This window comes from Podarcis cretensis (assembly GCF_951804945.1).
Source record: "Podarcis cretensis genome assembly, chromosome: 14".
NCBI lineage: Eukaryota > Metazoa > Chordata > Lepidosauria > Squamata > Lacertidae > Podarcis > Podarcis cretensis.
In genome coordinates, this window is record NC_137183.1 from 19,316,254 (window position 1) to 19,344,063 (window position 27,810).

At 44.5% G+C, this 27,810-nt stretch overlaps 2 protein-coding genes and 1 long non-coding RNA gene across 4 annotated transcripts in view; 1 reads left to right on the forward strand and 2 right to left on the reverse strand.

The window, feature by feature from the left end:
- The window catches only part of LOC307203547, a 117,502-nt gene that overhangs the window by 14,763 nt on the left and 74,929 nt on the right, over positions 1-27,810 (reverse strand). Inside the window, exon 2 of the long non-coding RNA XR_013833279.1 lies at positions 27,446-27,539. This is a non-coding gene — a long non-coding RNA (uncharacterized lncRNA). The remainder of the gene's footprint in view (positions 1-27,445; positions 27,540-27,810) is intronic.
- Positions 6,349-7,334, forward strand: LOC307202723 (mitochondrial import inner membrane translocase subunit Tim9-like). 2 transcript variants are annotated; one of them, XM_079952901.1, is made up of 2 exons: positions 6,349-6,640; positions 6,884-7,334. In XM_079952901.1, exons 1-2 carry the CDS (start codon positions 6,435-6,437, stop codon positions 6,945-6,947), a joined length of 270 nt encoding a protein of 89 aa, XP_079809027.1. In that variant the 5' UTR covers positions 6,349-6,434; the 3' UTR covers positions 6,948-7,334. The 2 variants fall into 2 exon arrangements, with proteins under 2 accessions (XP_079809027.1, XP_079809028.1); XM_079952902.1 differs by having other exon boundaries at positions 6,349-6,553.
- LOC307203506 (uncharacterized protein) overlaps positions 26,204-27,810 on the reverse strand; it is a 57,009-nt gene continuing 55,402 nt past the window's right edge. The window contains exon 2 of the mRNA XM_079954408.1: positions 26,204-26,216. The gene's annotated coding sequence lies outside the window, so the exon portion shown is untranslated. The remainder of the gene's footprint in view (positions 26,217-27,810) is intronic.

Sequence of the window (27,810 nt, forward strand, 5' to 3'; positions counted from 1 at the left end):
ACCAAGTTAATAAACAAATCTTCACTCAGAAGTCAGCTCAACCGGGCTGACTCCCATGTAAGTATGCATAGGACTGCAGCCTATTTTCAGAGAATGGACGGTGCAGAAAGTGAACGTAAGTCAGAAGAAGGGGAGATGTAGTTGGATGGTCCATGGTGAACAAATTATCCCAGCTATCCCACTCTCATATTGCTTCCAGATGACCTGGTTATTGAGCATTCATCCTGACTGGTTGGCACAAAGTTTGTGGGAAGGTTAGAAGATGCTGATGATTTACTGAGCATTAATGCTGATTTGCTTCTGGGGGTGATACATGATGCATCAAGCAATCGTTATCCAAGAATTTCTAGTGCAACTTCCCATCCCTTTCCTTATCACCAAAAGGCCTGATCTGGTGTTGTTGCTGTTGTTTTGGGGGAGTGTGTTTGTTGAGCAAGATTGCCAAGTTGACTTTAATTGTGCAACCTGAATTTGCCAATATGAGATTTAATCCCACTGGAAAATAGCAACCATCTAGAAGCTCCTTGATTCAATTTCCTTCTACCAAAAGACTGAGCAAGTCCTGGCTCTACCAAGGAAACATGACACTGTTTTGTTGCTGTCTCTGCTTCTGTGACAGGAACCCCAAGGGGCAGGGGAGAAATTCAACTCAGTTCTCATTTAAAAGCAAACTTACCAAATTCTCCCTTTCTGAAACAATGCACAAACTGAAACACGGCCATCCTTCAAATCTACACATTCCCCAGTTTTTCATTGTATTTCTCCAGCTCATCAGTGTGTACAAAAATGCATATAGAAGAGTAATGTGTGCATATACATAAATATTAATGAAAACAACATACAAAAATCCATTGTATTGGGGAAACCATAAATATTAGTCAAAACTTGCTTGGGAAAAATGTGTACGTTGAGAGAAATTTTAACTCAAACCCTGAAGAATTTTCACAAGGAATTAAACAAACAAACAAAAATCACAAATTGCTGCAGAAATGCGGAGAATTGAATTTAAGATTGGGAAAATGGGAGAACCAGAAATCGATAGATCCAGACACCAATTTCCTACTAAGGAAGGCTTCTGGCATGGAGGTGGAGGGGGGAGAGCATGTGTCCTAAGAGAAATGAGAGTTCCAGAGTTTGGGAATATGGAACCCCTCTGTTTGTTGAGAGTGCTCCATGCCATTCCTTTCATTCTTTCCCCATTCTGCGTTGAGGAGATTGTTCTGTTTATTTGTTTATCCGTTGCATTAAGGGAATGGCTCAGCAAAGGGACACAAGCTGTGCATATTATTATTTGAGTCTCCGGCTTGAAAAATCAGGCACATTAAAATTCCGAGGCAGCTCCCCACAAAGTCTCTGTGTTCTGTGAAAGATGGCTAGGAAACGAGGATGACTGGAGCTGTATGACAGGCGGGCAACACCGCCAGACAAAGAGCTCACTGTGTCAGCCAGCCTCCTTGTCCTCTGGTGAGGGGAAATCTTCAAAACCATCAACCACAACAATGCAGGCATATACTAGGGCGGGGTGTGTGTGTGTGTGTGTGTGTGTGTAGGCACACACACTGCCCTGTCACGGCATGAGAAAACGGGTTGCTAATACGGCATGGAATTGTGCGTATCGAAGGGAGTCAACGCACACAAGCCAACGGCTTCCGTGATATGTGCCCTCTGTCACATCGCGGCTGAAGACAGGGACACTCTATGTGTCCCTGGTGGAACCCACTCCTATTCTCACACCAAAGGGTTGCTTCCTACTCTCTGGGGTGCGCCCAGCCTGTCTGAGATGCTGCAGAAGGCTCCTCTCTGCCTCCTCCATGAATACCTCTAACAACATTGACTTTCTGGATCAGCGATTAGAGAGGGGCGGGGTGGAAGGCAAGTGGCAAGGCTGGCATTTTGTGTTTAGCCAACCAAGGAGGAAAGAAAGGAAGGAATCAACAGCCACAACCCTCCATCTGGTCCACCTGATTATTTATGCAAATCAGTTTTATTCTCTGTCTCTCTCTCTCTCTCACGCACGCACACCTTTCCATTTACAAAATGCCCGAGGAAGCGTACAATATAATAAGGCACCCTTCAAATCACAAAGGATTGGGGGCTGGGGGATAACTATAATGAAAAATAAACAAGGGAAAACACCAGGTTCCACTCTGTGATCCTCAAAATGCCACGCCTTAGTACCCAGGCTCTGCCTAGGGATGGGAGAAGGAATTCAGTTTGGTTCGCATGTTGATGCAAACCTTAAGAAGGTAATACAAGCCCTATTGGGTCAGACCAAAGGCCCATCTAATCCAGTATCCTGTTCTCACAGGGGCCAACCACAAACAGGACCCGACCACAAGAGCACTGTAACATCCTGCAACTCATATTCAGAAGCCTTGTTGCCTCAAAGCATTCACACGTCCCAAAACAATGCGGGAAATGAAATACAGCTAGCCTTCAAAATTCACACCTCTCTGAATTTTGCAATGAGATTCTTCAGCCGGAAAACACGTCCAACATTTTCATCTATTGGAGGGGAGAGAGTGAGCATAAAAATGCTTGTTAGTGGAAGATAACATACAAGCCTCCTCCTTTTTATCACAGCGTTCTTTTAATGGGGTAGTTTTTACGGCGTATTTTAATGATTAATGCTTCTGTTTTAATGTTTTAATGAGATTGCTTTATTATGCATTGTAATGATGGATGTGTATGTTTTAAGGCTTGTGCAACTCATTTTTAGAATTGTAAACTTTTTTTTTTTTTTTTTGCCAGAAAGCGGTATATAAATGAATAGATAAATAATTCAGCAACGCATCGGGCTAGGGGGAATTGCTTGTAACAATGTGTATGTTGAGAGGAACATGCGTTAAAATGCAAACTGGTGAACTGATGTGAATACTCGCCAGCTACCCCACCACCTCACACCTCATGATCTGAGCTGCAAAAGACTTGGCATCCCTCCTAACCAGGCCTGGCTGCCAGAGCTACAAGTACTGAAAAGCAAGGACGACTGCCATTCGACCTGTGTTGATAACAGTCCTATCACTATTAAGAGGCATTAACCTATAAATGCAGCAAATGCTCTTAAGCCAATGGAAGGACTATAGTTCAGTGGCAGGTATGAAGTTTACGGCATGTAGTGCCTTAAGAGAGAATATAATGAAAATGATCTACAGGTGGTACATGACACCAGTCAAGCTTGCAAAAATTTATCATTTGCCCAAAAATAAATGTTGGAAGTGTAAAGAGATTGAAGGTACATTCTTTCACCTTTGGTGGACATACCCAAGGATTAAGACTTTCTGGGAGATGATTTATAATGAAATGAAAAAGGTATTTAAATATACCTTTCAGAAGAAACCAGAGGCCTTTCTCCTGGGCATGGTCGGCCAATTGGTGTCAAAGAAGGATAGAACTTTCTTTATGTATGCCACAACAGCAGCAAGAATACTTATTGCAAAGTACTGGAAGACACAAGATTTACCCACCCGGGAAGAATGGCAGATGAAGGTGATGGACTATATGGAATTGGCGGAAATGACTGGCAGAATCCGAGACCAAGGAGAAGAGTGGGTGGAAGAAGATTGGAAGAAATTTAAAGTTTATTTACAGAAACATTATAAAATTAAGGAATGTTAGAAGGATGTTGGAATGAAGTTATGTGGTTATAGCAGAAATGATATAAAGGATTAAGTAAAAATGGATAGTTAATTGGTGAAAGAAGAGAGTGTAAAATTACAGTATGTTAAGATAAATTATTGGGATAAAAACAAAGATGGAAAGGATTTGCTGAAATATCTAATTGAACTAAAATACAAAAAAGGGAAGTGTGAGGAGGTCAAGGAAATAAGCAAATGGAAAATAAGTTATGGCAAGGTTTGATTTGTTTTTTTTTGTTTTTTTTTCTTTTCTTTTTTCTTTTTTCCCCTTGATTGCTTGTATTTTTCTGGGTTTTTTATTTTATTTTATTTTATTGCTTGTCTGTATTCATGGTCTTGTTTTTTCTTGCTTAATCTAGTGTTTTCTTTTGTAATTTTTTAAACTGGAATAAATATTTTATATATATATGTATATATATATATATATATATATATATATATATATAGTTCAGTGGCAGATCACCAGCTTTGCAGGCAGAAGGTCCTGGGTTCAATCCCTTGGCATCTCCAGGCAGGATAGAGAATGTCCTCTGCCTGGAAACCTGGAGATCCACTGCCAGCCAGTGTAGAGTAGACAGTACTGAGCTAGATAGAGCAATGGCTCCACATGAGGCAGCTTTCTATGTTCCTAAAATAGATGTCCTTTCTTTGCAATTTAATATTTAACATATCACGAAATAGGTCTGGAAACGTGGCTGAAAATATTTCCTTACCCCCTGATATCTGAAATGATGCTATGCTCACAAATCACAAAACCTGGTGTCGGGAGGAAATTGGTTAAACATATGCCAGTCTCTGAAGACCATTTTTAAAAGTCTTTGTGGACCAAGCTGCACATTATATCTGGCACATGGTTTGCTACTGTGTATGCGTGTGTTTGCATGGGAGATAGGAGGGCAGGAGAGAGAGGTCTGGATTGGGACCCTAGAGTGAGGACTGGGGGGGGGTTGCAGTGCCCCACTGCAGCCCAGGTCCATATTATTATTATTATTATTATTATTATTATTATTATTATTATTATTATTATTTATTTTCCATGAGGCATCCTGAAGCAATTTATAGTACAATAAAAGCATACATTGATAAAAAGAATTAAAACACCTGCTAAACATACACACACATATTTATTGGCACATACATAAAATCAATTCAAATCCAATACCAGGGACCAGTTGTAATGAAGATCTCCATTTAGAAACATTGATGAAAGTGGAATGTATTTAGCAGGCACTGAAAAGATTATATACAGAAGGATTGAACTCTCCATGCCTGCACTGAGGGGCGGAACTGTCATGGTGTGTAGGGAACCCCCCACAGTGCAAAATGGGAGCAGCATTTTGCCAGGGTCAGGAATCAGAAAGTCGACCCTATTCTTGCTAAATAAGGATGTGAGGTGTATAAAGCTGCCAACTTCCCCTACCCCCCCACCCCACCCCACCAATCTGCTTCTCTGGCCTTAACAGCAGTTTGCAAACACCAGCAGGTTATATAATGCTTCTCTCCATGTTGTAAAAATGTTTGCCGGCTAATTTCTATGGATTGAGGGGCGATTAAAAAGAGAAAAGAGCATTCCAAGACTTGTATCCTGGGTCAGGTGGCAACAACCCTAACGATGATTAACTAGAGTTTGTTTGTTTTTAAAGAGGAAGTGGAAGCTGTAGCGGTTTGGGAATTTTTAAAAAAGCAAGCAAACAAAGGATACATTTTTAGCATGTTTCATTGAATAGATACCATCATCATCATCATCATCATCATTATTATTAACAAAAACAACATCTTCTCCTTTTGGATTTGACTCTGTTATTCCTCTGCCCATCAGGAATAACACACTGTTTGAATGTACATGCATACTGTCCAGTCCAACCTTCGCCCAGCTTGGTGCACTCCAGATTTTTGGGACTGAAGCTCCCATCACCTCCAGTCAGCACAGCAACATCTGGAAGGCACCAAGGTGAGGAAAGATGGTGTAGTCTAAGAGGAAGCTGTACTGCGTTTCTAAGGCCTCCATTTTCTTCCTTTTGAAAAACTAACCTCAGCAATCTACCGCTAGATGGCAGTGTGGCAAAGCACTCCCTTAAAAAAAGAGAGAGAGATAAATCTAGATGCATACCAACTTGCTTGGGCCTGTTTTAGGAGAAGGATTGAGACTCAGACACCATTCCTATGCTAAGAGTGGGACATTAAACATTTTTAAAAACTCCCCTATACGGGGCTGCCTTCAGATGTCTTCTAAAGGTTGTATAGTTACTTATCTCCTTGACGGGAGTTGCATAACTCCATACCGTCCAACATTTCTCCAATGAAAATAGGGGAAAGCAGGACATTCTGGGTACAAATCAGAAACCGGGACAACAACTGTAAATCCAGGACTGTCCCTGGAAAATAAGGACACTTGGAGGGTCTGCACTTAGATGGCAGGAACAAATTCATGGAGGCAGTGGCGTAGCTAGGCGCTTGGGTGCCTGGTGCGGGGGCGTGTCCTGCAGCTAGGGGTGGGGTGTGCTGCCCATGGGGGCAGGGTAATCCATGCCCATGGGGACGGGGCAAACCTCTGCGATGCTTGGAGCTTTTCCACTGCCTCCCCCTCAGTTGTAGGGTGGCTGAGGGAGAGGCAGTAGGTAGACGCAAGTCCCACGCTGCCGTTTCAGGCAGCACAGAACCTGCAGGCGTCTAAGCCACCACATCACTCCTAAAAAGTTTTGTGAGGAGATGGAAGGTAAAGCTATCCTAAAGTCCTCCGGCGCTGATTCGTCTCCAGCATGAGGGTTAATGTGGCAGTTATCTGAGCGCTAAAATATGGCTGGACAAATATCAGAATCTGATCAGATCAAGCAGTTCAAGGAATTTATTGGGACATGTAACAAACGGACAGAAACCTGCTTCCTGGATTGTGTGAAAGATTTCACTGCCGAGAAGTCAATCCAGAATAGACTGACTTGCTCAGAGCACTGCTTACAGAAGTATTTGAAAATGACCCAGAGGATATCTATGAGGTTTCAGGAGTACAGTGGGATCCGTTCTGGAGGCCTGTTCGCAACATGAAAAGAGCGCAACCCGCAGCGGCACGCCTGCGCACGCGTGGGTTGCAATTCGCTGCTTCTGCGCATGCGCATGACATCATTTTGCACATCTGCGCATGCACAAGTGGCGAAACCCAGAAGTAACCCTTTCCGATACTTCTGGGTTGCCGTGGGACGTGACCTGAAAGAACGTAACACGAAGCAAACGTAACATGAGGTATGACTGTACCACATTCAGCAGAATGAAGCTCTGGCTGCCAAAGCAGGACTTCTTGGTAGGCCTCACTAAAAGGCAGGGGCTGCCTTTGTGAAGACCAACACTGATTGCATTGCACACGAAGCTGCACTGGTCCCCACCACTGCTGTGGCAACATCCACCAGCTCAGAACAGAAGAGCTCAGGAAACAACTGAACTGTGGAAACCACCAGGAGCTGCAGTTGGGGTTGGCAGTGGCTGCAGAGCTGATGGAGTCTGTTCCAAGATTGTCTTCTATTGTGCATTGAAGTAATGTTGATACCACCTTTTTTCTGGAGGCTTACAGATTTGCTTCTGGCCATCACTAGGTTAAAGATGGGGAGGGAACAACCACATTTTAGTTTTTGTTGTTTCTATACAATGACTTAATTTTTAATACACAAGCGTGTCGTCCAAAAAATTATACCCCAAAGTGTCTAAAGCAAGTTTTTTTTTATTTAATCAAAGTAAAATAAATTGAAATTACTGTTTAAAAAAAAGAAAGAAAGAAAATAAAAAATAAAAATAAAATAAAAATAAAAAGTTTGTGAGCCCATTTTTTAAAAAAAAAACTTATTTTGTCACACACACACACACACACACACACACTACACACAGTTGCTAGCCATGGTGGTTATGCTCCGTAAAGCATAGTGTTTCAGTAAATATACTGAGTGGTAGTTGACTAAGTTTTACTCAGAGTGAACATGACTATGTTAGGTCTGTTAATGTCAATGGATCTGCTCAGAGTAAAACTTGGTTGAATATCACCCGTTATATTTTTAATATAAGGCTTCTTCATGTTTTTTGCATAATTGTCCGCTGTGTTCCTAGGAAGGGGCAGAGCTCAATTGCATGCAGAAGGTCGCAGGTTCAATCCCCAGCATGTCTAGGAAGGACTGGGATAAAACTCTGTGCCTGAAACCCTGGAAAGCCATTGCCAGTAGACAATACTTAGCTAGATGGACCAATAGCCTGATTCAGTATAAGACAGCTTCCTTTGTTCCTAATAAATTATTATTAATAATAGTAACAATAATAATGGTAAAAGGGTGGTTCTTTTCTGAATACCTACAGTCTGAATACCTACTCGGGTTACAGACGCTTAAGGCTGCATGTTTTCGGGTGGCGCACTGCGCCAAACCTGGAAGTACCGGAACAGGTTTCTTCCGGGTTTCGGCACTCGTGCATGTGCAAACCACTAAATCACACTTTGCACATGTGCAGAAGTGCCAAATTGCAACCCACACGTGCACAGATGCGGCGCTGCGGGTTGCGAACGTGCCTCCCGCACGGATCACGTTTGCAACCCAAGCTTCCACTGTATTTGGAAGAGGAGGCAGAGAAATATAAGATTCTACTTAGTGCTTTTTTTCTTAAAAAAGGTTTAGGCGTACTCTCATTTTCCTACTCATATTGAAAGTCTGCCCCTCAATGAGGCCAAACTTAGATTCACTAAATGTTTAGGGGTATGCATACACCTGCATACCTTAAAAAAAAAAGCACTGGTTCTACCCAACTCAGAGCAGACGTATTGAAACAAATAGACCTAAGTGAGTCATGTCCATTAATTTGCATTGGTCTATTCTGAATATGACTAACATTAGAAACATCTCATAATCACCCAATCTATTTTTCTCTCCCTGAAATGCCATTTCTTTTTATGTAAATGCCTGCCAAAGGAATTGGACCTTCCCCATAAGACTCTTTGGGATGGAACAAATAAGGAAATTGGGAGGCGGCTATTCTGAAAGTGCTCACTAAAAACAAACTATGTAGGATGAAGTTCGCGCTGAGGGGACAAATACTGCGCCATGGTAACCTACAGTCCGCACCAGCAAAATGTGAAATCTGTGATCCATGTAGACATTCCGCCTCCTGTAGCTCTAAATGAGACCGAGCCACAAACCAAGAAGGTGACATTTTGAATATTGGCTCGGCTATGAATTCACTAGGAAACCTTGGGCAAACCTCTTTCAGCCTCAGCTTCCCATCTGCAATATGGCAACAAAGCTGAGCAACCTTGCAGGGCTGTTTTAAAGGTGCATAATAAGATTGTGCAAATGGAGCATGCTCAACTCTCCAAAGCCCATTATAAATAATAAGTAGTGTGATAAGCCATAATTGTACCATTTCTTTTCTTTGGGAGTTGATTCTGTTTTCCTTGAAGTAAAAAAAAACCAAACCTGTTTTGCATGTGTTTCTGTTAATTAGAGGGAAAGAATGAAGCCCCATTCGCTCCAGAGATTCACCTGGCATTGTCCACATGCAAGTATATTTTCAAAGCATAAGGACTAGGAACCTGAAAGAATGGGTGGTTAGACAGGCAAGCAGATAGATAACAGAGGCTAAGTTCCAAACCCAAATGCTGCATTCATTGCATTTGACTGTTCCCATGGCATCAATGGTGATTACTCGATTAGGGCAATTTTGGCACTGCCCCACTAATCTCAATTTGCCCTTAGCCTGCCCTCACCTGCCTGCCTTCTTACAACCAATCAGGGGATGGCTCTGCCTGTCACTGGCTCTGAATCCACCAACTGCTGGTCTCCCCGCCTCCTGCCCTCCCAGCCCCAATGGGCACCGGCCGCCACACAGGAGCACATGGGGCACAAACACAGCCCTGGCCCCACAATATTCCTCTTAAAACCTCATCCAGCATTCCAGACCATTGTCACTCCATAAAGGTAAAGGTAAAGGGACCCCTGACCATTAGTCGTGGCTGACTCTGGGGTTGCGGCACTCATCTTGCTTTATTGGCCAAGGGAACCGGCATACAGCTTCCAGGTCATGTGGCCAGTATGACTAAGCCGCTTCTGGCGAACCAGAGCAGCGCATGGAAACACCGTTTACCTTCCCGCCGGAGTGGTACTTATTTATCTACTTGCACTTTGACGTGCTTTCGAACTGCTTGGTTGGCAGGAGCAGGGACCGAGCAACGGAAGCTCACCCCGTCAGTAAGTCCTAGGCTCTGTGGTTTAGCACACAACGAATACCCCTTATGTCAATGCCCACCGCTTTAGAATGCCATGTGTACGGTATGAGGAATTTTAATCTGGTAGTCCGTGCAGAGACGAGACAAGTTCATTCACTGTTTCCTGACTAACAGATGCTGGCTGAGATGACACTGTATAATCAATGGTTACCTGGCCATTTATATGCTGTTTATTCTAATTATAGTTTCAGTTCCTGCTTTCACTTTCCCTACCCACCCCCACCCACCCCCATTCCCCCTCTCCAAATCTATTTTTTGCAGCCTGTAAAAGTAAACACCACTTTCAGCCCAATGTAATTCTTCCACTCCTCTGACTGTGCATCACACAGGAGAGAGAGAGAGAGACACCACTTTCAGCCCAATGTAATTCTTCCACTCCTCTGACTGTGCATCACACAGGAGAGAGAGAGAGAGATTCCATCTGCAAGCTGTGCAATTGAGCAAAAAAATAAGAGTCTGATGCCTGGAGGATGGAAAGAGAGAGAGAGGAAATGCTAAGAGGAAGGGGAGCTATGGCAAAGGGCGGTAGCTCAGTGGTAGAGCTTCTGCTTTCCATTCAGAAGGTTCCTGGTTCAATCCCCATCACCTCCAGGTAGGGCTGGGAAGAACCCTTATCAGGAGAGCTGCTGCTTACAGTCAGTGTGGGCAATACTGGACTAGATGGACTGATGGTCTGGTTCAGCATAAGACAGCTTCCTATGTCCCTGTGTTTGAAAATTATGGATGCTACTCAAGTTGAAATGGCATTACAGTGGACGCTCGGGTTGTGAACGTGATCCGTGCGGGAGGCACGTCCGCAACCCGCAGCGTCCGCAACCCGCAGCGCCATGTCTGTGCATGCGCGGGTCGCCATTCAGTGCTTCTGCACATGCACAAAGCACGGTTTAGTGTTTCTGCGCATGTGCAAGTGCCAAAACCTGGAAATAACCCATTCCAGTACTTCTGGGTTTGGTGCAGTGTGCAATCCGAAATCGTCCAACCCAAAGCATATGTAACCAGAGATATGACTGTAGTAGAAAGCATCATAAAAAGAACATAGGAAGTGACCTTATATTGAGTCAGGCCATTGGTCTATCTAGGTTAATACTGTCTACACTGATTGGCCAACTGTGTACTCCAATAATGGGTGGCCATTGACCATCACCAGTGAATGCTATAATATCCAAGTTTAGAACATCATTATGATGGTTTCTCTCTCTTTAGTTTGGATTATTCATTTGTTATCAATCCTGTGTGGGAATATCATTTTGCTTTTCTTTCTTATGTTTGAGAGTTGGTGGATTTATTTTATTTTTACAGAAGGTATATTTATTTATTTATTTATTGCATGTGTATATTTTGACAATTATATGTGTGTGCGTGTTCCAAAAACTGAGGCTCCTGATTTGAACATGTTTAATGTGCTTTCTTTTATTCTTAAAGCATCTCACAGCTTCCTCACTTGCCATCCTGCAAACTCTGCTTTTCTGATTCTGCCTTCCCCCCCCCCCAAATATGTATTTCTCTTTGTAAAGGGGATCTTTAGAAGAGTCAATCAAATTTCTGGGTGTTTTTTATTTAAGGCAAATTAGTTGTTTAAAAACAACCAAGCAAAACATTATCAATCAGCACATTAAAATATCCTAGCATCTTTTCAGGTTGTTTGGTTTACACCCCCTATCTCTAGCTCTTCCCCCTCCCTCCCTTTTCCATTTAATTTCAACGACAATGCTCCCACTTTGATTGACGTTAAAATTATTTATTGTCACATTGTGGGTGTTCAGTACATTGTGTTTGCTTTGCAGCTGAGAAATGCTCTCTGTCTTTAGCAAGCTCCTTGTTTCCAAAGAACCAGTCTAGCCACCCTTTGCTCACTGGCAGAGTGTAAAAATAACATTATGCTTTCTACATGCAAAAATTACCTGAGATTAATGTTCAGTTTGGGCCATTGTTTACCAATTTTAAGGAAGCTGGTTTGTATTACAAGGCACGGAGGTATCATAAAGGCCAATTCATGGCATCTAGATAGGTTATGGTTGAACATGAAAGAAGAGATTATTTTTAAGCATCAAGGTTGGGGGAGAAATACAATTCTGTTTGCATTAAAAGGCAAATCTCCCTCATTCACACTTATTAAACCCATAAGCAAAAAAACGAGACGCAGCCATCCTTCCAAATTCACACTTCTCCAAATTTTGCAATGCCAAACAATGTGTACACAATGCATATACTGGGGTAAAAGTGTGCATGATAATCCATATATCAGTGAAACCAGCATATGCAAATGCATTATACTAGGATAAATCTAAATATTAGGGGAAATACGCTTTGCAAAAATGTGTACATCAGGCAAAATGGCATACAAAAATGTGTATATTGTGAGAAATTTGTGCTATAATGCTAATGAATTCTCATGAGGACTCCTAAAAATTTTTTTAAAAGCAAGCTGATGGGAAAATGTGCAAAACTGAACTTAAGACTAGGAACACGAGAAACCGAGAGAGAAACCAAAACTGACAAATGCGCCCATCCTTACAAACACTTCTCTGATTCATCCACCTTTAGAAATCTCCACCTTTAATGCTCCGCTAATTGTTTCAACCCAGTCAGTGTAGACAACTGCTGAGTTAGATGGACCAATGGTCTGACTCGGTACAGGGCAACTCCATATGTTCCTATGGACATGGGTGGCGCTGTGGTCTAAACCACTGAGCCTCTTGGGCTTGCCGATTAGAAGGTCAGCGGTTTGAATCCCCACAACAGAGTGAGCTCCCCTTGCTCTGTCCCAGCTCCTGCCAACCTAGCAGTTTAAAAGCACACTAGTGCAAGTAGATAAATAGGTACCGCTATGGCAGGAAGGTAAACGGTGTTTCTGTGCACTCTGGCTTCTGTCATGGTGTCATGTTGCACCAGAAGCATTGTAGTTCTGCTGGCCACATGACCCAGAAAGCTGTCTGTGGACAAATGCCAGCTTCTTCAGCCTGAAGAGATGAGTGCCACAACCTCACAGTTGCCTTTGACTGGACTTACCGTCCAAGGATCCTTTACGTGTGTGTGTGTGTGTGTGTGTGTGTGTGTGTGTGTGTGTTCCTATGTATGGAAAGGCTTCCATTCAGTCCATTCAGTCCATTCCATTCAGAAAGTTGGATGGGACCTAAAGGATTATCTAGATCAGCCCCCTAGAATGCAGATATAGCTGACCACTCTATGCTACTTGGACTCCCTTCATGCCCTATGGCAGAGCTGTAGCTATAGGGGGATAGCCAGGTTTTTTGCCTCCAGAGGGGAGCCAAACTAGGCCTTTGACCCAGGTGAAATGAAGCCTAGTTTTGTCCCTGCCTATGCCTCCATGATTCTGTACTTAGCTGGCTTTCCTTCTAACCATCTAATCATTCTTTCAGTGTTTTCATAGCTGGATATTCTCTCTCTGCTTTTCCTCTGTCTGTTGAGTCTCTCAAGAATCTGTCCTTGGCCCTCCTCTTCTCTTCTCTTCTCTTCTCTTCTCTTCTCTTCTCTTCTCTTCTCTTCTCTTCTCTTCTCTTCTCTCTCTACCCAGTATCGCTGGGTGACATCGAATCCCATGGTTTTCAGTACCACCGGGACACAAATGATGCCCAGTTCTAGGCTTCTCCCCTTAAACTGCTCTTCTCGCTCCAATCTGGCCTCTCTAACCGCCTCCCTGGTTTTGTTGTTTGCTTGGATGCTTCATCATTGTCTCAAACTCAATAGCCCAATTCAGGCATTCGGATGCTCAGCAGAGTAATCATGCAAGGGAAAGGCATGAGGCTGAGCAGCCAGGTCCACCCACCCCCACTGTCGTCATTCTCATCACCTTCCATGACTGGTTTAGCCATCAATCCTTTTTCACAGGGATCTCTGGGAATTGTAGTTCCTTGAGGGGTGGGAAATAGAGGCAGGAGTGATGCATCTCGTTTCATGGCCTGAGGTAAAACAGGAAGGTGCCGCCACCATGGCCCTGCCACCACCACCCATTGCTTCCCTTAGCAGGGTCACGTGGCATTGCCCATGGGGGAAACAGTGAGATCTGGCAAGCTCTCACAAGATCTCACCGGAAACTTCTGCTGCTGCTGCTACTACTTCTCCACCAACCTAAATAGAGGTCTCCTAAGGGCTTTCTGGTGTCTTAACAAACTACAGCTACCAGAATCCTTGGAGGGAAGCTATGACTGTTTCTCCTGTTCTCATGGAGCCTCCCAACACACATTTTGGGACCCTGGAAAATTGGAAGTCTCCCTCCACTTCATGGAGGGCGATGTGGTCAATAATGGGTAGTGGTAGAGATAGCATACTTGCCCCTGTGGTATGAGATTCCTCCATACCAGCATTGACCAACCAGCTGTCCCCCCCCCCCCCCGATTTTCAGGGCTGCAGTTCCCATCAACTCCAGCAAAGATGGCCACTGGATGGAGCTGAGGAGAGTTGTAACCCAAAACCTAGGGAAGGTTCCAGGTTGAGGAAGGCCACTCTTCACTGAGGTAGAACACCTGAATAGGGCCACCAAGTTGATGGTTGAACTTCTCACCCTTCCTCAAAGCTTTCCTTTTCCCTTACACTTTCCTTATCCATTGGTGATGCTGTGCAATTTGTTTTCAGTATTTGAGATGGTCAAATTCAAATATTAATGAGTGGCTATGAAAATATGGATAGGGTTTGAAATTTGCACTAAATTTTGATTTTAAAAAATAATAGTTCACTGTGCTAATTTATGTGCATATTTTACATTTAGCCCCCACCCCAATGTCTAATTTGCAGATACAATTTTGAGTTCAAAACCATTCTCTCCTCCCTACATTTGTTCTAGCTCATATTTTAATGATGCCTCTTGTTACTTCATTCTGGGCCTGCTTGATCCAATAGTCTTTAAATGCAAATTGAAAACACTTGCTCATTTAAATAAGCTTGATCTCCAGCCCTCTGATCAAAACTATCGTTGTAATGTTTCTAATGCTATTTGTTGTTTCCAGTGTGATTAGTGGCTGGGCTTGAGCGTTCTAAACCTAAACACCAGGAAGAAAGATATTTAGCAGAGAGACAACCCTCTCCCAGATGATTTCTTATGAATTGAGCATGGAAGGCACTGCCAAGACAACATCGCTGGAGTGCATACGGTTAGAGTCACTACTGATGTACATTTAATATGAGCTTGGATATATTCCCTTTGCAGAGCATGGGCAGCAATCCAGGGCATGGAAAGCTGGATGATGCTCAGTCCAGACCCTATTAAACAAACCAACAGCTCCACTAATAAGGATTGGTCTGATGCCATTCAAAACAGAATGAAAGATGTTTCTCCAAGCAAGAACAGCATACTCCAGCAGGGAGTATCTCTCGCTCTCTTTCTTGTCTGATTTTTAATTTCCTTTCCCTGTTTCTGCTTGACAGTGTTCATCCTCCATAGTTAGGGTGCAGCATCTTGTGTGTTTCTGGACAGGGAGAAGTTTGGCAGGTGCAGCTTCTTCTAACAAGGGAGGCAGTGTGGTGTAGTGGTTAGAGTGTTGGACTAGGTTCCAGGAACACGGTTCTTCCCCCTCTTCATTTTATCCTCACAACATCCCTGGCAGGCAGTGACATAGCATGGGTTGCCAGTGCCCGGGGCATGGGGGGGGGGGCGGAGGGAAACAGACAGAGTACGCATGCACATTCAACTGCTTAATGGTGTCCCACCCAGGAGATCACAGCTGCAGAGATAAGAAAAGAAGAGTTGTTCCATTGTCTGGAGAGGTCACTTCCTGGTTAGAATGGAGAAGCCGTTTTCAACGGAGTCCCGAGACGGAAGCGAACAGCTGTATTGAGGCAGTACTGGGTTTTGAAATTTTGCACCCCTAACCATTTTGCTCCTGGGGCAACCACCCCTGCTACACCACTGCTGCCAGGGAGGTTTGGCTGAGAGGCAGTGACTGGCGAAAGGTCAGCCAGTGAGCTTTGTGGCTGAGTGTGGGATTTGAACCCTAGCCTTTCCCAGACCCTACTCCAACACTCTAACCTAGGGGTAGGCAACCTAAGGCCAGGGGGCCTGATGCAGCCCAATCGCCTTCTCAATCTGGCCCACGGACGGTCCGGGAAAGAGCATATTTTTACATGAGTAGAATGTGTCCCTTTATTTATTTATTTATTTATTTCTGGGTTATTTGTGGGGCATAGAAATTCATTCATTTCCCCCCTCAAAATATAGTCCGGCCCACCACAAGGTCTGAGGGACTGTGGACCAGCCCATGGCTGAAAAAGGTTGCTGACCCCTGCTCTAACCACTACACCATACTGGTTCCCTTGTTAGGAGAAGCTGTGCTTGCCAAACCTCTCCCTGAAACAAAGGAGCTCCACCCCTTAATTGCCCAGACTTCTTTCCTGGCTAACCTAAACTGCTGCCGCCTGCCCCTTCTATGCCTATACTGTATCTTTCTCAAGGATCCTGCGAAACTCGATAGAGACAGAAAGAGCAGAGCATTCTGTTTTGTTAACAATTTGCACAGCCTTTGAAGAAGGAAGGTGCTGTAGAAGTGCTAAATGCTACCATTTGTTATTTCGCAAATGCAGCTAGAAGGGGAGGCTATTTCTCTCTGCTTTTAAAGAAAAAAGGGGGGGATATTTTTTAAAAAACAAGCCTTACTGTTAAAATCCCTGCAAGAGAAACTTGGAAGACTGGGAAGTATAAATTCCTTGGCTTATTCTGGGGGGTGGGTGCAGGGAGAGCTTCTTTTCTGAAAGGCAAATAAACACAGGATGGGCTGGTTCTTGCATCAGGAGAATAGCTGTGCTTCTAAAGGGCTGTATATAAGGAACGGCAGCACTTTGAAATAGAAATAAATACATAAATAAATTAGGGAATTTGTACTGATTAAGGCACTTGTTTCCTTTGCTGCTTCTGCCTTCCCTTTTGGGTCCTGGCTCCCCGAGCCAATTGCATATTTTAAAAAGTTTTCTCTCCCCCCCCCCCCCGATTTCTGAAAGGAACTCCAACCTCTAAACTAAAGTTCCTTTGTGGTTGCCTAATGAACTGCAAGGGCCAGGGCAGTTTACAGCTTCCTAATTGGTTTTAAATTGCACTCACCCCCCCACGCCACCCCACCCCTCTTCATGTTCCCAGTTCATAACATCTTTATGGAGTGTCCACAATGAGCACAGCCCCTCCAAGGTCACCTCTCCTGAGGGTTACAAGGAGACCACATTGCGGCCGGTCAAGGGCTCCATTGTGGGATGAACAAACTGTCCGGCCCTTTATCCCTTGTTCTCAGCCCCTCCTACCCCTGCCCGCACGGTCAGCGCATGAAAGGGCTCCTGTCGCTTTGTGATGAGAGGGCAGGGGGGCGGCGGAATACATACCTTATTCTAGATAAGGCAGAGCCATTAAGCCTAGACGGCTCATTCTCATAAGCTTCACTTCTAGATCTTGCAGTTCTTATGCTTCATGGAGGAGAAGACCCTCAATGGCTGGCCACAATAGCTGTGCTCTGCCTCCATGGTCAGAGGCAGCAATGCTTCTGAACACCAGTCGCTGGAAACCACAGGATGGGAGAGCGCTCTTGTGTTCAGGTCCCACTTCCTGGTTTCCCACAGGCAACTGGCTGGCTGCTGTGGGGAAAGGATGCTGGACTAGGCAGGACATTAGCCTGGTCCAGCATAGAATCATAGAATGGGAGAGTTGGAACATATCCTGAGGATCATCTAGTCCAGGGGTCAGCAAACGTACTGCACCTCAGGCCGGTGTCTCCAGCACCGATCACGTGGCAGGCCGGAGGGCGGAGGAGCGCATGCCCATACGCCTGCGCACATGCTATCTCTGGCACGCCTCTGGGTTGGAGGAGCACCGGAAATAGCTTGTGCACATGTGCACAGGCTTCCTCCGACCCAGGTGTGCACCGGAAATAACGCTTGTGCATGTGCAAATAATGCTTGTGCATGTGCACAAGCTATTTCCGGTGCTCTTCCAACATGGAAGTGGGCAGCCGCGCAGCACCGGTAAGAGCGGGCGGTGGCAGCGGGCAGCAGGGTTTCCACGGGCCGGATAAACAAGTCCCGCGGGCCTTAGTTTGGGGACCCCTGATCTAGTCCAACCCCCTGCAATAGCAGGAATATGCAGCTGCCCCACACAGGGATCAAACCTGCAACGCTGACGTTAGCAGCACCATGCTCTAACCAGCTGAGCTATCCAGACTGACGGGCTCTTATGATCTTTTTCTATAGATCAAAAACAAGGGGGGAAACACATCTGTTATATCAGATCTTACATCTGAACATTTTTATTTATTCTATTCTGGATAAAATATATTCAGAAATGCATACACTGAGGAAGAATGTGTTCATGATAAAATGTGTATTTTAATGCAACCTTTTCGTGCAGATTTTCTTCTTTTAAAAAATTGCAGATTAAGAACATAGGAAGAGCCCTGTTGGATCTTCAAGTCCAGCATCCTCTTCTTTCAGTGGCCACCCAGATGCCTGTGGGAAACCCATGAGTGAAAGCATGGCGACACTGTCGCCACCATGGATATGTGCTCACCAAGAAGTCCTAAAAGACTTGGACACACTTGAGCTCTTTGGTTGCTACCTATGCTCTTACTCTCAAAGACTTGGCAAAAGAGCCTTCTGGAGGAAGCCAGGAAGGCTTGATAGTGCGCTTGGACTCTGTTCACTGTAGGCTTTTGTAGAACAAAATTAGAATGCCTGGACTAGCGTTTGTCTCCTCTGAGTGCATGCAAAGAAACACTTCCTGGCACATTGCTATTACTGCCAACTCCCTCACACTGGTTGCCTCTGTAAATGGCTGAGCCTCATCAGAGGAAGGGATATTCCATCCATCAAGACGTCCTTTGCTGTCAGAGGAGGAATTACAGCCTGACAGAGCTGTTCTTTGAGAGACTTGAAGGAGAGAGGGGTGCAGGGTTGGCAGGAGAGAGAGAAAGGGAGGCAGCCTGGAGGCAGATCAAAGCTAGGATGCGCCTAAGGCAGCCTGTAATATGTGAGCTCCTATTAGCTTGCAGAGCATTTATCGCTCTACTGGGAATTTCATCTATCACAGCCTCAGCCAGCATGGCCAGTGGTCAGAGATGGTGATCAGTGGTGCCAGAAAACCCTACTTTTGGCCAAGCCATGACTTTACCTACACCCCACATGATGTGGCTTGGCCAATACAGCCAGGTATACCAACTGGGGAGGCCTGGTATCCGTGGTAGCTCGCAGGCTGAATCTCTGGCTGCCTACCACCCTTCAGATTCCCTTTCATTCTCTGAGAGCAGTGAGGCTGTCTTAGAGTGTGAGAAAGTTACGCATGTAATGAGAAAATATTGTTACATGCACCTCAGTCTCTGAGCGGTGAGAAACTCCAAAGGTTCCAATGCTTACCTAGGGTTCGGTCTCCTTGGAATGAAGATCTGTGGAGATGGTGGTGTTTTTAGGAGATACGGTTTTATTTACATGTACAGTGGTACCTTGGTCCTCAAACTTAATCTGTTCCGGAAGTCCGTTCCAAAACCAAAGCGTTCCAAAACCCAGGCGCACTTTCCCATGGAAAGTAATGGATGGATTAATCCGTTCCAGACTTTAAAAACAACCCCTAAAACAGCAATTTAACATGAATTTTACTATCTAACAAGACCATTGATCCATAAAATGAAAGCAATAAACAATGTACTGCAGTCACACTATCAATCAGTCAATCAATCAATCAATAGCTGAACTGGGTTCCACACAGTCACAAAAATAAAACGAAAAGAGCCACAAAAACAAAAATACAAAATAAATAGCAAAAACAGACAGACCTCAGTGTAACACTCAAAACAGAAGTATGGCACTCAAGTCTTCAGTGTAACACTCAAATCATCAGTGTAACACTCAAAACGGAGCATGTTCAGCTTCCTAAAAAAGTTTGCAAACCAGAACACTTACTTCCGGTTTGCAGTATTTGGGTTCCAAGTTGTTTGAGTACCAAGGTGTTTGAGAACCAAGGTATCTGCAACCTAGGCATAAAATGGAAGGTCTCAAAGCATTAACACTCCAACAATAGCTATTTTTAACTGTTTTTATTGATAACTTTAACGCTTCATTTTATATTTTTGTACCTTGTTTAGAGGTTTTCTTACAATCAAGCAGTATGTAAATTTTGTTAACTAAAATTAACTATTTCAGTCTCCCCTTTTTAACCCTGTTTCCGCTCTTAATATTCCTTTACCACAGTGAAGTATTCTGGGATGATTAAGAAAGAGGGGAGAGAAAGAAAGAGGGGAGGGTAAGGAAAAATATATTTTCTCCATGCACAAGAAACTTCCTTGATGCAAAAATAATATTTTTTTTGTTAAAACTGTCCCTAATGAGGCATGCTTCCAATTGTTAATTGTTACCAAGGCAATGACCCCGAGCTAGCCATCTTTAATTAACTTTGAACACATCTCCCGAAATGAGTTTCTCTGGCAAATTGCTTGCCATACCTCTCAGGCACGAAGCAATGTCTGAAAAGCCTACCCTCCCTAACATATTGTTGCGCACCAACCCAATCTCTAAGTGAGATTGCGGGTGTTCCAGGCACTTACCCAGGGTTTGTGTTTTGGGAATGAGGCATGGCACAGACTGTGGTGTCTTTATTATATATGGTTTATTTACACATATATACAACCTGGGGCTACGATGGAGGGGTTCACAGCACCAACACCCACAAGAGGGTCTTGTTTTTCCCATAGCCTCAGCCTTGGATTCAAACTGAGATCGAATATCGTGCTCTTGACTCTCTCTCCAGCTTGCTGCCTTTCCTCTAGTCTAGTTCACATTGTTGGAATGAGGGTCAATCATTCCCAGAAAGAACATTCTGTGTATATTAAACTATGTGAAGTTTCCAGAAGCAGTGAGAAGCTGGTTTCTCTACGACAGGTGCAAGGACACTCTGAAGAATATTGCTACACATGCACAGTTTTTGGACTGAACAGAGAGAAATGTTTGAACTCTACTATCATACTGTGAAGATGTGAGAGAGGGTCTGGCAGCTTTTAAGGCTGGGCCCAGATATCAACAACCTCAGATATGCAGATGACATAACCTTGATGGCAGAAAGTGAGGAAGAATTAAAGAACCTTTTAATGAGGGTGAGAGAGGAGAGCACAAAATATGGTCTGAAGTTCAACATCAAAAAAATGAAGATCATGGCCACTGGTCCCATCACCTCCTGGCAAATAGAAAGGGAAGAAATGAAGGCAGTGAGAGATTTTACTTTCTTGGGCTCCATGATCACTGCAGATGGTGACAGCAGCCACAAAATTAAAAGACGCCTGCTTCTTGAGAGAAAAGCAATGACAAACCTAGACAGCATCTTAAAAAGCAGAGACATCACCTTGCCAACAAAGGTCCATATAGTAAAAGCTATGGTTTTCCCAGTAGTGATGTATGGAAGTGAGAGCTGGACCATAAAGAAGGCTGATCGCCGAAGAATTGATGCTTTTGAATTATGGTGCTGGAGGAGACTCTTGAGAGTCCCATGGACTGCAAGAAGATCAAACCTCTCCATTCTTAAGGAAATCAGCCCTGAGTGCTCACTGGAAGGACAGATCCTGAAGCTGAGGCTCCAATACTTTGGCCACCGCATGAGAAGAGAAGACTCCCTGGAAAAGACCCTGATGTTGGGAAAGATTGGGGGCACAAGGAGAAGGGGACGGCAGAGGACGAGATGGTTGGACAGTGTTCTCAAAGCTACCAACACGAGTTTGACCAAACTGTGGGAGGCAGTGGAAGACAGGAGTGCCTGGCATCCTCTGGTCCATGGGGTCACAAAGAGTTGGACACGACTAAACAACTAAACAACAACAACTATCAGAGCTGTCTGTACTTGAATGTTTCCTGTAATTTATTTCTACTCTCCATGCTTGACTTGGAACTCCAACATGCTTGGAGGCTGTGTGGTACTCTGCTACAAAGTGGCCTGGTAGTGTATTGGACCCAAGGATAGGAGTTTTCGTTCCCTAGAAAAACTTCAACAGGTTTCAGGGCTCTGAAAAGCTCCAACTGGTTATGGATATACCCCAATACCCATCACAGCCCCAAAACTCTACTTCAAACTCAAGTTTTGTCCTTCTAACTAACTCTGAGTTGAGGGAGGGGCCCCACCCATTTGTCATCTCACACAGAGTCCCTTTCCCTTTGTTCTCCTAATGGTCCATCACCCAAGCAATCACCTAATGAGGAAGCTAACCTGGCTTATATTTTAACACTTGCGTGATCCAGGGGTTAGAAGGGTCCCAATTCCACCCCCCAATTCATAAGAATATAATTTTTTTCTGGATAGAGTTGGGGGAATAGATGTTGATCCTCCACTATTGCGTCCATCTCCACTCAGTTTTGGTGATCCTACACAACAAAGAACCTTTTTCAGATTGAGGGCCACATTCCCATTTGGGCAACCTTCTGGGGGCCACGTGCCAATGGTGGGTGGGGCCAGAGGCAAAAGTGGTCAGAACTATGAATGTAAATCATACCTTTGTTCAATAGGCTAGTTTCTACACATAGCCACACACCTGTCTCCGCTCTCCATCCAGACAGCCAATAGGCATTATCAAAGTTCAAAGACTGGCAAAAACGCTCAAGGAGGGTATGAAGTAGGACAGGCGAGGGGTGTGGCCTGGAAAGAGGGGGTGTGGCCTTGGGAGAATCCCAAGGGGCATATAGAGAGGCCTGGAGGGCACATTTGACCCCCCCAAGGCCTGAGGGTGGGGGGATCTCTCCTTCCACAGAAGAAGGAAGATATCAAGAACCAGGCATCTGTGTAGTGTGGTGTATATTGCAGTGATGCCTTACCAAAGTCAGCATAGGCTATTAAGGCCATTTTCCCTTTGAGATGTAGAAGGCTGAATGCTTGTGAGGACCTGAGGCAGGAATGGGGAATCTGTGGGCCTCCAGGTTTAGTTCAACTACCCGTTTCATAATCCTTGGCCCCGCTGGCTGCAGTTGATGGGGTCCAACAACATCTGAAGGGGCTCAGGCTTATCGTTCCTAGACTCAAACCCAGGTTCGAATTCACATTCAGTCCTGGTGCTCACCAGGTGACATTAAACCAGACACTACAGTTGAGCCTAATTTATCCCACTGAGTTGTTGCAAAAATTGGGTGCGGATGAAGGAGGAACTCAGCATGCTACACTAAGTTTCTGGAAGGATTAGTAGGACGTATACCTATCATCATCAACAACATCAACAGCCCAGTGTATATTCATGGGAATATTAGTGGATTAATGTATCGTCATCATCAAAATATACAGAGGAGAATCTAGAGGAGCAAAGACACTGTTTTTCTTCTTTTTACTTCTAACACGTCAGCTCATGAAATTTGTGAAATCTGAAGTGCAATAAAGGACCTACATCTGCGCTTACTCTCCTCTCTTCATTCATAGAGAACACTCTTCAATACCACACACAAACACACTTTCATTCCTCCACAGTACTTATCCTCCATACTGGTACATCCTCTTTCCTTCCTGCCTTCACAAAAGCCTACAGTGAATTCAGTCCTCCTTCCCTTACAATGGATTGCAAATTCCTTAATAGGTGTTGGGCAGCATCCAAAATTTCCCCCTCTCTCCCCCCCCCACCTCAGCCACTTTCTCTCTTTGTTTTTGCTGCTCACAGACCAAGACTGCAAATGCTCTGAATCTTTCTTTTCTCAGCTTCCCCCCTTTCTTTTTTCTTTTTTTTTTTGCAAATGACAAGTTTAGCCAATGCTGAAGTAGGGTGCCGATGTTCATCACAGATCTGTACAAAGGTCTGTAAAGAAGCATTTCAGAACCCTGGAAGAGGATAGCATCCCACCCACCCTCTCATGTGAGGTGGGTGCAGAGCCCAGGAGATCCCAGAGGGCAGCCCCCACCATTTCCTCCCTAAGGGTGGAAGGAGACTGGTAACACCTCTTAGTCCCTGAGAGGCAACTGTGGCGGCAGCACGGGGGACAGGGCTGCAGAGGAGGCAAAATATCTGGCCTCCCGGGAGGGTCCTGCAGCGGCCACAGGCAATGCATTCCTTGGAGATCAGATCTGCTGCCTGTGGGAATGTTCTGGGGTGCAGGAGAGGATATATTGACTAATTATATCCTTATCCAACTTGTGCTAACAAGTTCCCAAAATATCAGCAGAGTTTATAGACATTCCCCTTTAAGTTCGCAACGGTAACGTGTGCACAGGTTCGCTAGAACCTCTATAATAATTACTCTGGTAATTTCCCCTTTGTTCCCTCTTAAAATGCAAGACACGACACAGTCTTTATAAAAGTATAAAAGAGTTTACTCACGTTCTGTTCACAATATGATCCCAGAAGGTAGGCAGGCTTAAAAAGGTTACATGCACTTAGAAACTATCTTATAGGAAGATAGTACTGTCCTCTCTTGGCTGAGAGCCAAGAGGGCATCCTTAGATGTTCCTCATCGAAGGAAGATGGCAGAGAGAAGAGAGAGAGTGGCTGCCTGCCCTGTGCTTTTATCATTACCTGCACAGGTGAGGCCACACCCACCTCTGGTCACATGCGGAGGAAGTCCGTCCCCAGGAAGTTTACCTGCTTGCTGGACAGACATCCCTCCCCATGTTCTAACATGTACACTCTAGGAATGTTGTCATTGACTGCTCCTGTGTTTACATCCCACACTGCCCCTGTGGACCCTGCCACCCAAGGCAGTTATGTCAGCTTGCCTCATGGCTGGGTGGGCCAGTCCTGAGTAGACCAGGCCTTTATTTTACATGAAACATCCAGTGTACTTCTCTACATGAGAGAACCCAAACGCAGCCACAGAAACACCTTCTAAATAGTAGCTCCGGAATTATGCCAAATGTAGTGGTAGAATTCTGGACTGTACCATTCCAGGCATTTTAACAACAACAGCAACAACAACCCTGCATTTCTTCAGCTTTTAAAATGCGCGCACACACACGCACACACACAATCCCTAGCATGCAAAAAAGAAAACTGCAAGAAGATGGGAGAGAAAGAGTTAATTTCATTCTCTTTCTAACATGCTTGTTTGTAGGGAGTTTTATTTAATGAACCTTCAAAAGGCACACACACCCCAACTGGAGTCCCTGAATTGGAACAGCCCAGACCTGGACTACTTTAGCCTGCTATTTTACTCTGCGGAGAGCTTTCTCAATGGAAAAGATCGACCAGCAGCTCATTTACATAAACCCACCATAAGAATAAGCAATGAGAAAGATATAGCTGGAAGTTAGCAAGGCTGGGGTAAGGAAAGGAGAAAAGAGTCTGCTTTCTGTCGAGCAATAGCTGCGCACACATATGCACATTCAGAGCACATTTCCAGCCTCAAAGAATTCTGGGCACTGTAGTTTGTTAAGGGCTGCTGGGAATTTTAACTCTGTGAGGGGTAAACTACAGTGCCCAGAATTCTTTGAGGGAAAGAATGTACCTCAAAAGTATGTGAATCCAGGTTCTCAGGCAAAGCCTAATACTGTATCTTTTCTTAGACCTGCTCCTTTTAACTGAACCAGTGTAGTTAGAGCGTCAGAATGGGATCTGGGAGACCAGGGTTCAAATCCCCACTCAGCCATGAAGCTCAGTAGGTGACCTTGGGCCAGTCACTGCCTCTCAGGTATCCTACCTCACAGGGTTGTTTTGGGGATTAAATGGGGAGGGGTAGAGCCATGTACACCACCTTGACCTTCTTGGAGAAAAAGGTGGGAAATAAATGCCACTTATTTGCATCTGCTTTGTCTACAGAAGGTCACGGGTTCAATCCCTGTCATCTTTAGGTAGGGCTCAGAGAGACCCTTCTTTGCCTGAAATCCCGGGGAAATGCTGCTGCCAGCCAGTGTGGGCATTACTGAGGTAGATGTGTCAATGGTCTGACATGACATAAGACAAATCCCTGTGTTCCTCTGAGCAGGTTTCCCTCACGATCAAGACGCCTGTTGTTTGTGTCTTGCTTGCTCCAGCCCTCCCCATTCTGATATCCTTAGAAAAAGACGCTTGTTCCTTCCCCTCCAATTGCTTAGTTCGGTTGGTTGCCCCGAACAACGCCTAGGATATTAAGGTACTGAATACAATAGGAAGTGAGTGGCCTTCCGACCGGGCGGTTAGAACTGCAAGGGATTCACTGGGGTTGCCCCAGTTTAAGTATAATGCATTCTCCTAGCCTAGAGAACTTTCTCCGGTTCCACCCGGAACGATTTTGCCCATTCCTGCTAAGAGACCATCGCTCTCTCCAAGTTAAGCAAAAATCTTTGCACTGGGTCCACTGATTCCCCGCCACCCACACTAACAGAGCGACTGAATCCCCCCACGAGGAGCGCGCGGGGGGGGGGGAGCCCAAACATTTTTAGATTCACTGAAATGTGTGGATGGACCGTGCTGTCTATTCAGCTGCTAAATATTTTTTAGAAACCTCCGACTGATCCATAAAAATCGTGCAATTCTGCACGCAGGTTACGCTGCTTAAATCCCATTGACTTCAATAGAATCAAAGCAACCCGTGTGCAGGATTGCCAGCCAAATCTCCACAAAGGTTTGCATGCGGTTTCCATTCCTCACCATTCCCTTTTCATCATTTTTTTCCCGCAACAGAAGTGAATTCAGTAAAATCCATCAGCTTCCAGCTCGAATGCAACACAGACACAAGAAATTCTCTGCACAGATGCCATTCCGGTTCGTATTTTTCAGCTAAATTTAGGCTGCAATCCGAACCCTGTTTACCTGGCAGTAAGATCAATGGAATTCAATAGCCCTTACTTCTGATGAGAGTTGCGATGTTAATGTTTAAGGTGTCCTTTTAACTCATTCTAGGGCTTGGTGCGCGTTTCCTGTTATTTCCGTTGCAATAAAAAAGCAGACTCTAACTTTTCCTTATAGGTGTAGGTACTTCTTGTTGACACGGGGATGTCATGACACTGACTAGCGTTTCAGTCTTTCCCAATTTTGCCTGGGGAAAAAATGGGATTGAATCTGGGACCATCTACATGCAAAGCAGATGTAATCACTGAGCTGTGGTTCTGTCCCAACTGATGGGGTCAGATTAACTTCTTTTTTAAAAAATTATTCTGACCATTGACTTCTAAGGATTCAGAATATTATTGCAGTGTAGCAGGTTTTTACTCCCAAAGTTGTTTAAATGATCTAGATCAACCAACACTGGAAAAAGGGGATACTAAATAGAATAAAACTACAATAACACTTATCTTTAATTACTAGAATAGAACTGCAACTGCTTTAAAATATACAGTGTAGTAGTTACCAAGTATATAATGGGATACTTGTAATATAATGGGATACTAATAATACTTGTCCCCAGCTGTTTACTGCCTTTGAGTCCTACCTACCACGGTCCCTAAGAACAGTGGAGCTTACTTCCAAGTAAGCATGAATATGATTGAGCTGCAATTCCATGTGGATTAAACTGGATGAGAGCATCATTGAACTCTGTAGGATTTGTTTCCCAGTAAACTTGCATGGGATCCTGCTGGGCATTGCTTTCACTGACCCTCTCTCTTTTACCCATCCCACCTCCCCACCCCAAATATTCAGCAGGTTAGTTGTCCACAGTGTCATTAATTAAACTCTGTTCCCCAAATCAGAACAATATCTTTTTATTCTACCTTTGTAGTCGAAGGGAGGGCTCTGTCTTCCTAAACCTGGTCCTGGGCTATTTCGGCATTCAGCACCATCGGTTCTGGACAGCGACCTTTTCACCTTCAAAGGGAAACAACCCAAGGTAGTTCCGTTGTCCTGTCGAATTGGTGGTAAAGGGAGCGGAGCGCATTTCTTCAAGCGCCATATGACGGATGGATAGGGGTGGACTATGTAAAGATTATATTTTGTAAACCAGGTGTGTCTGCTTAAAGATATGCAGAGAATAAAAACTTTTGGGGGCAGAAAGGAAAATGTCAGTTTAAGCATATCTTAAGCCCTTTAAAAATGTCCAGTAGTATCCACTACGGGATATATTTGGCATGTGCTTAAT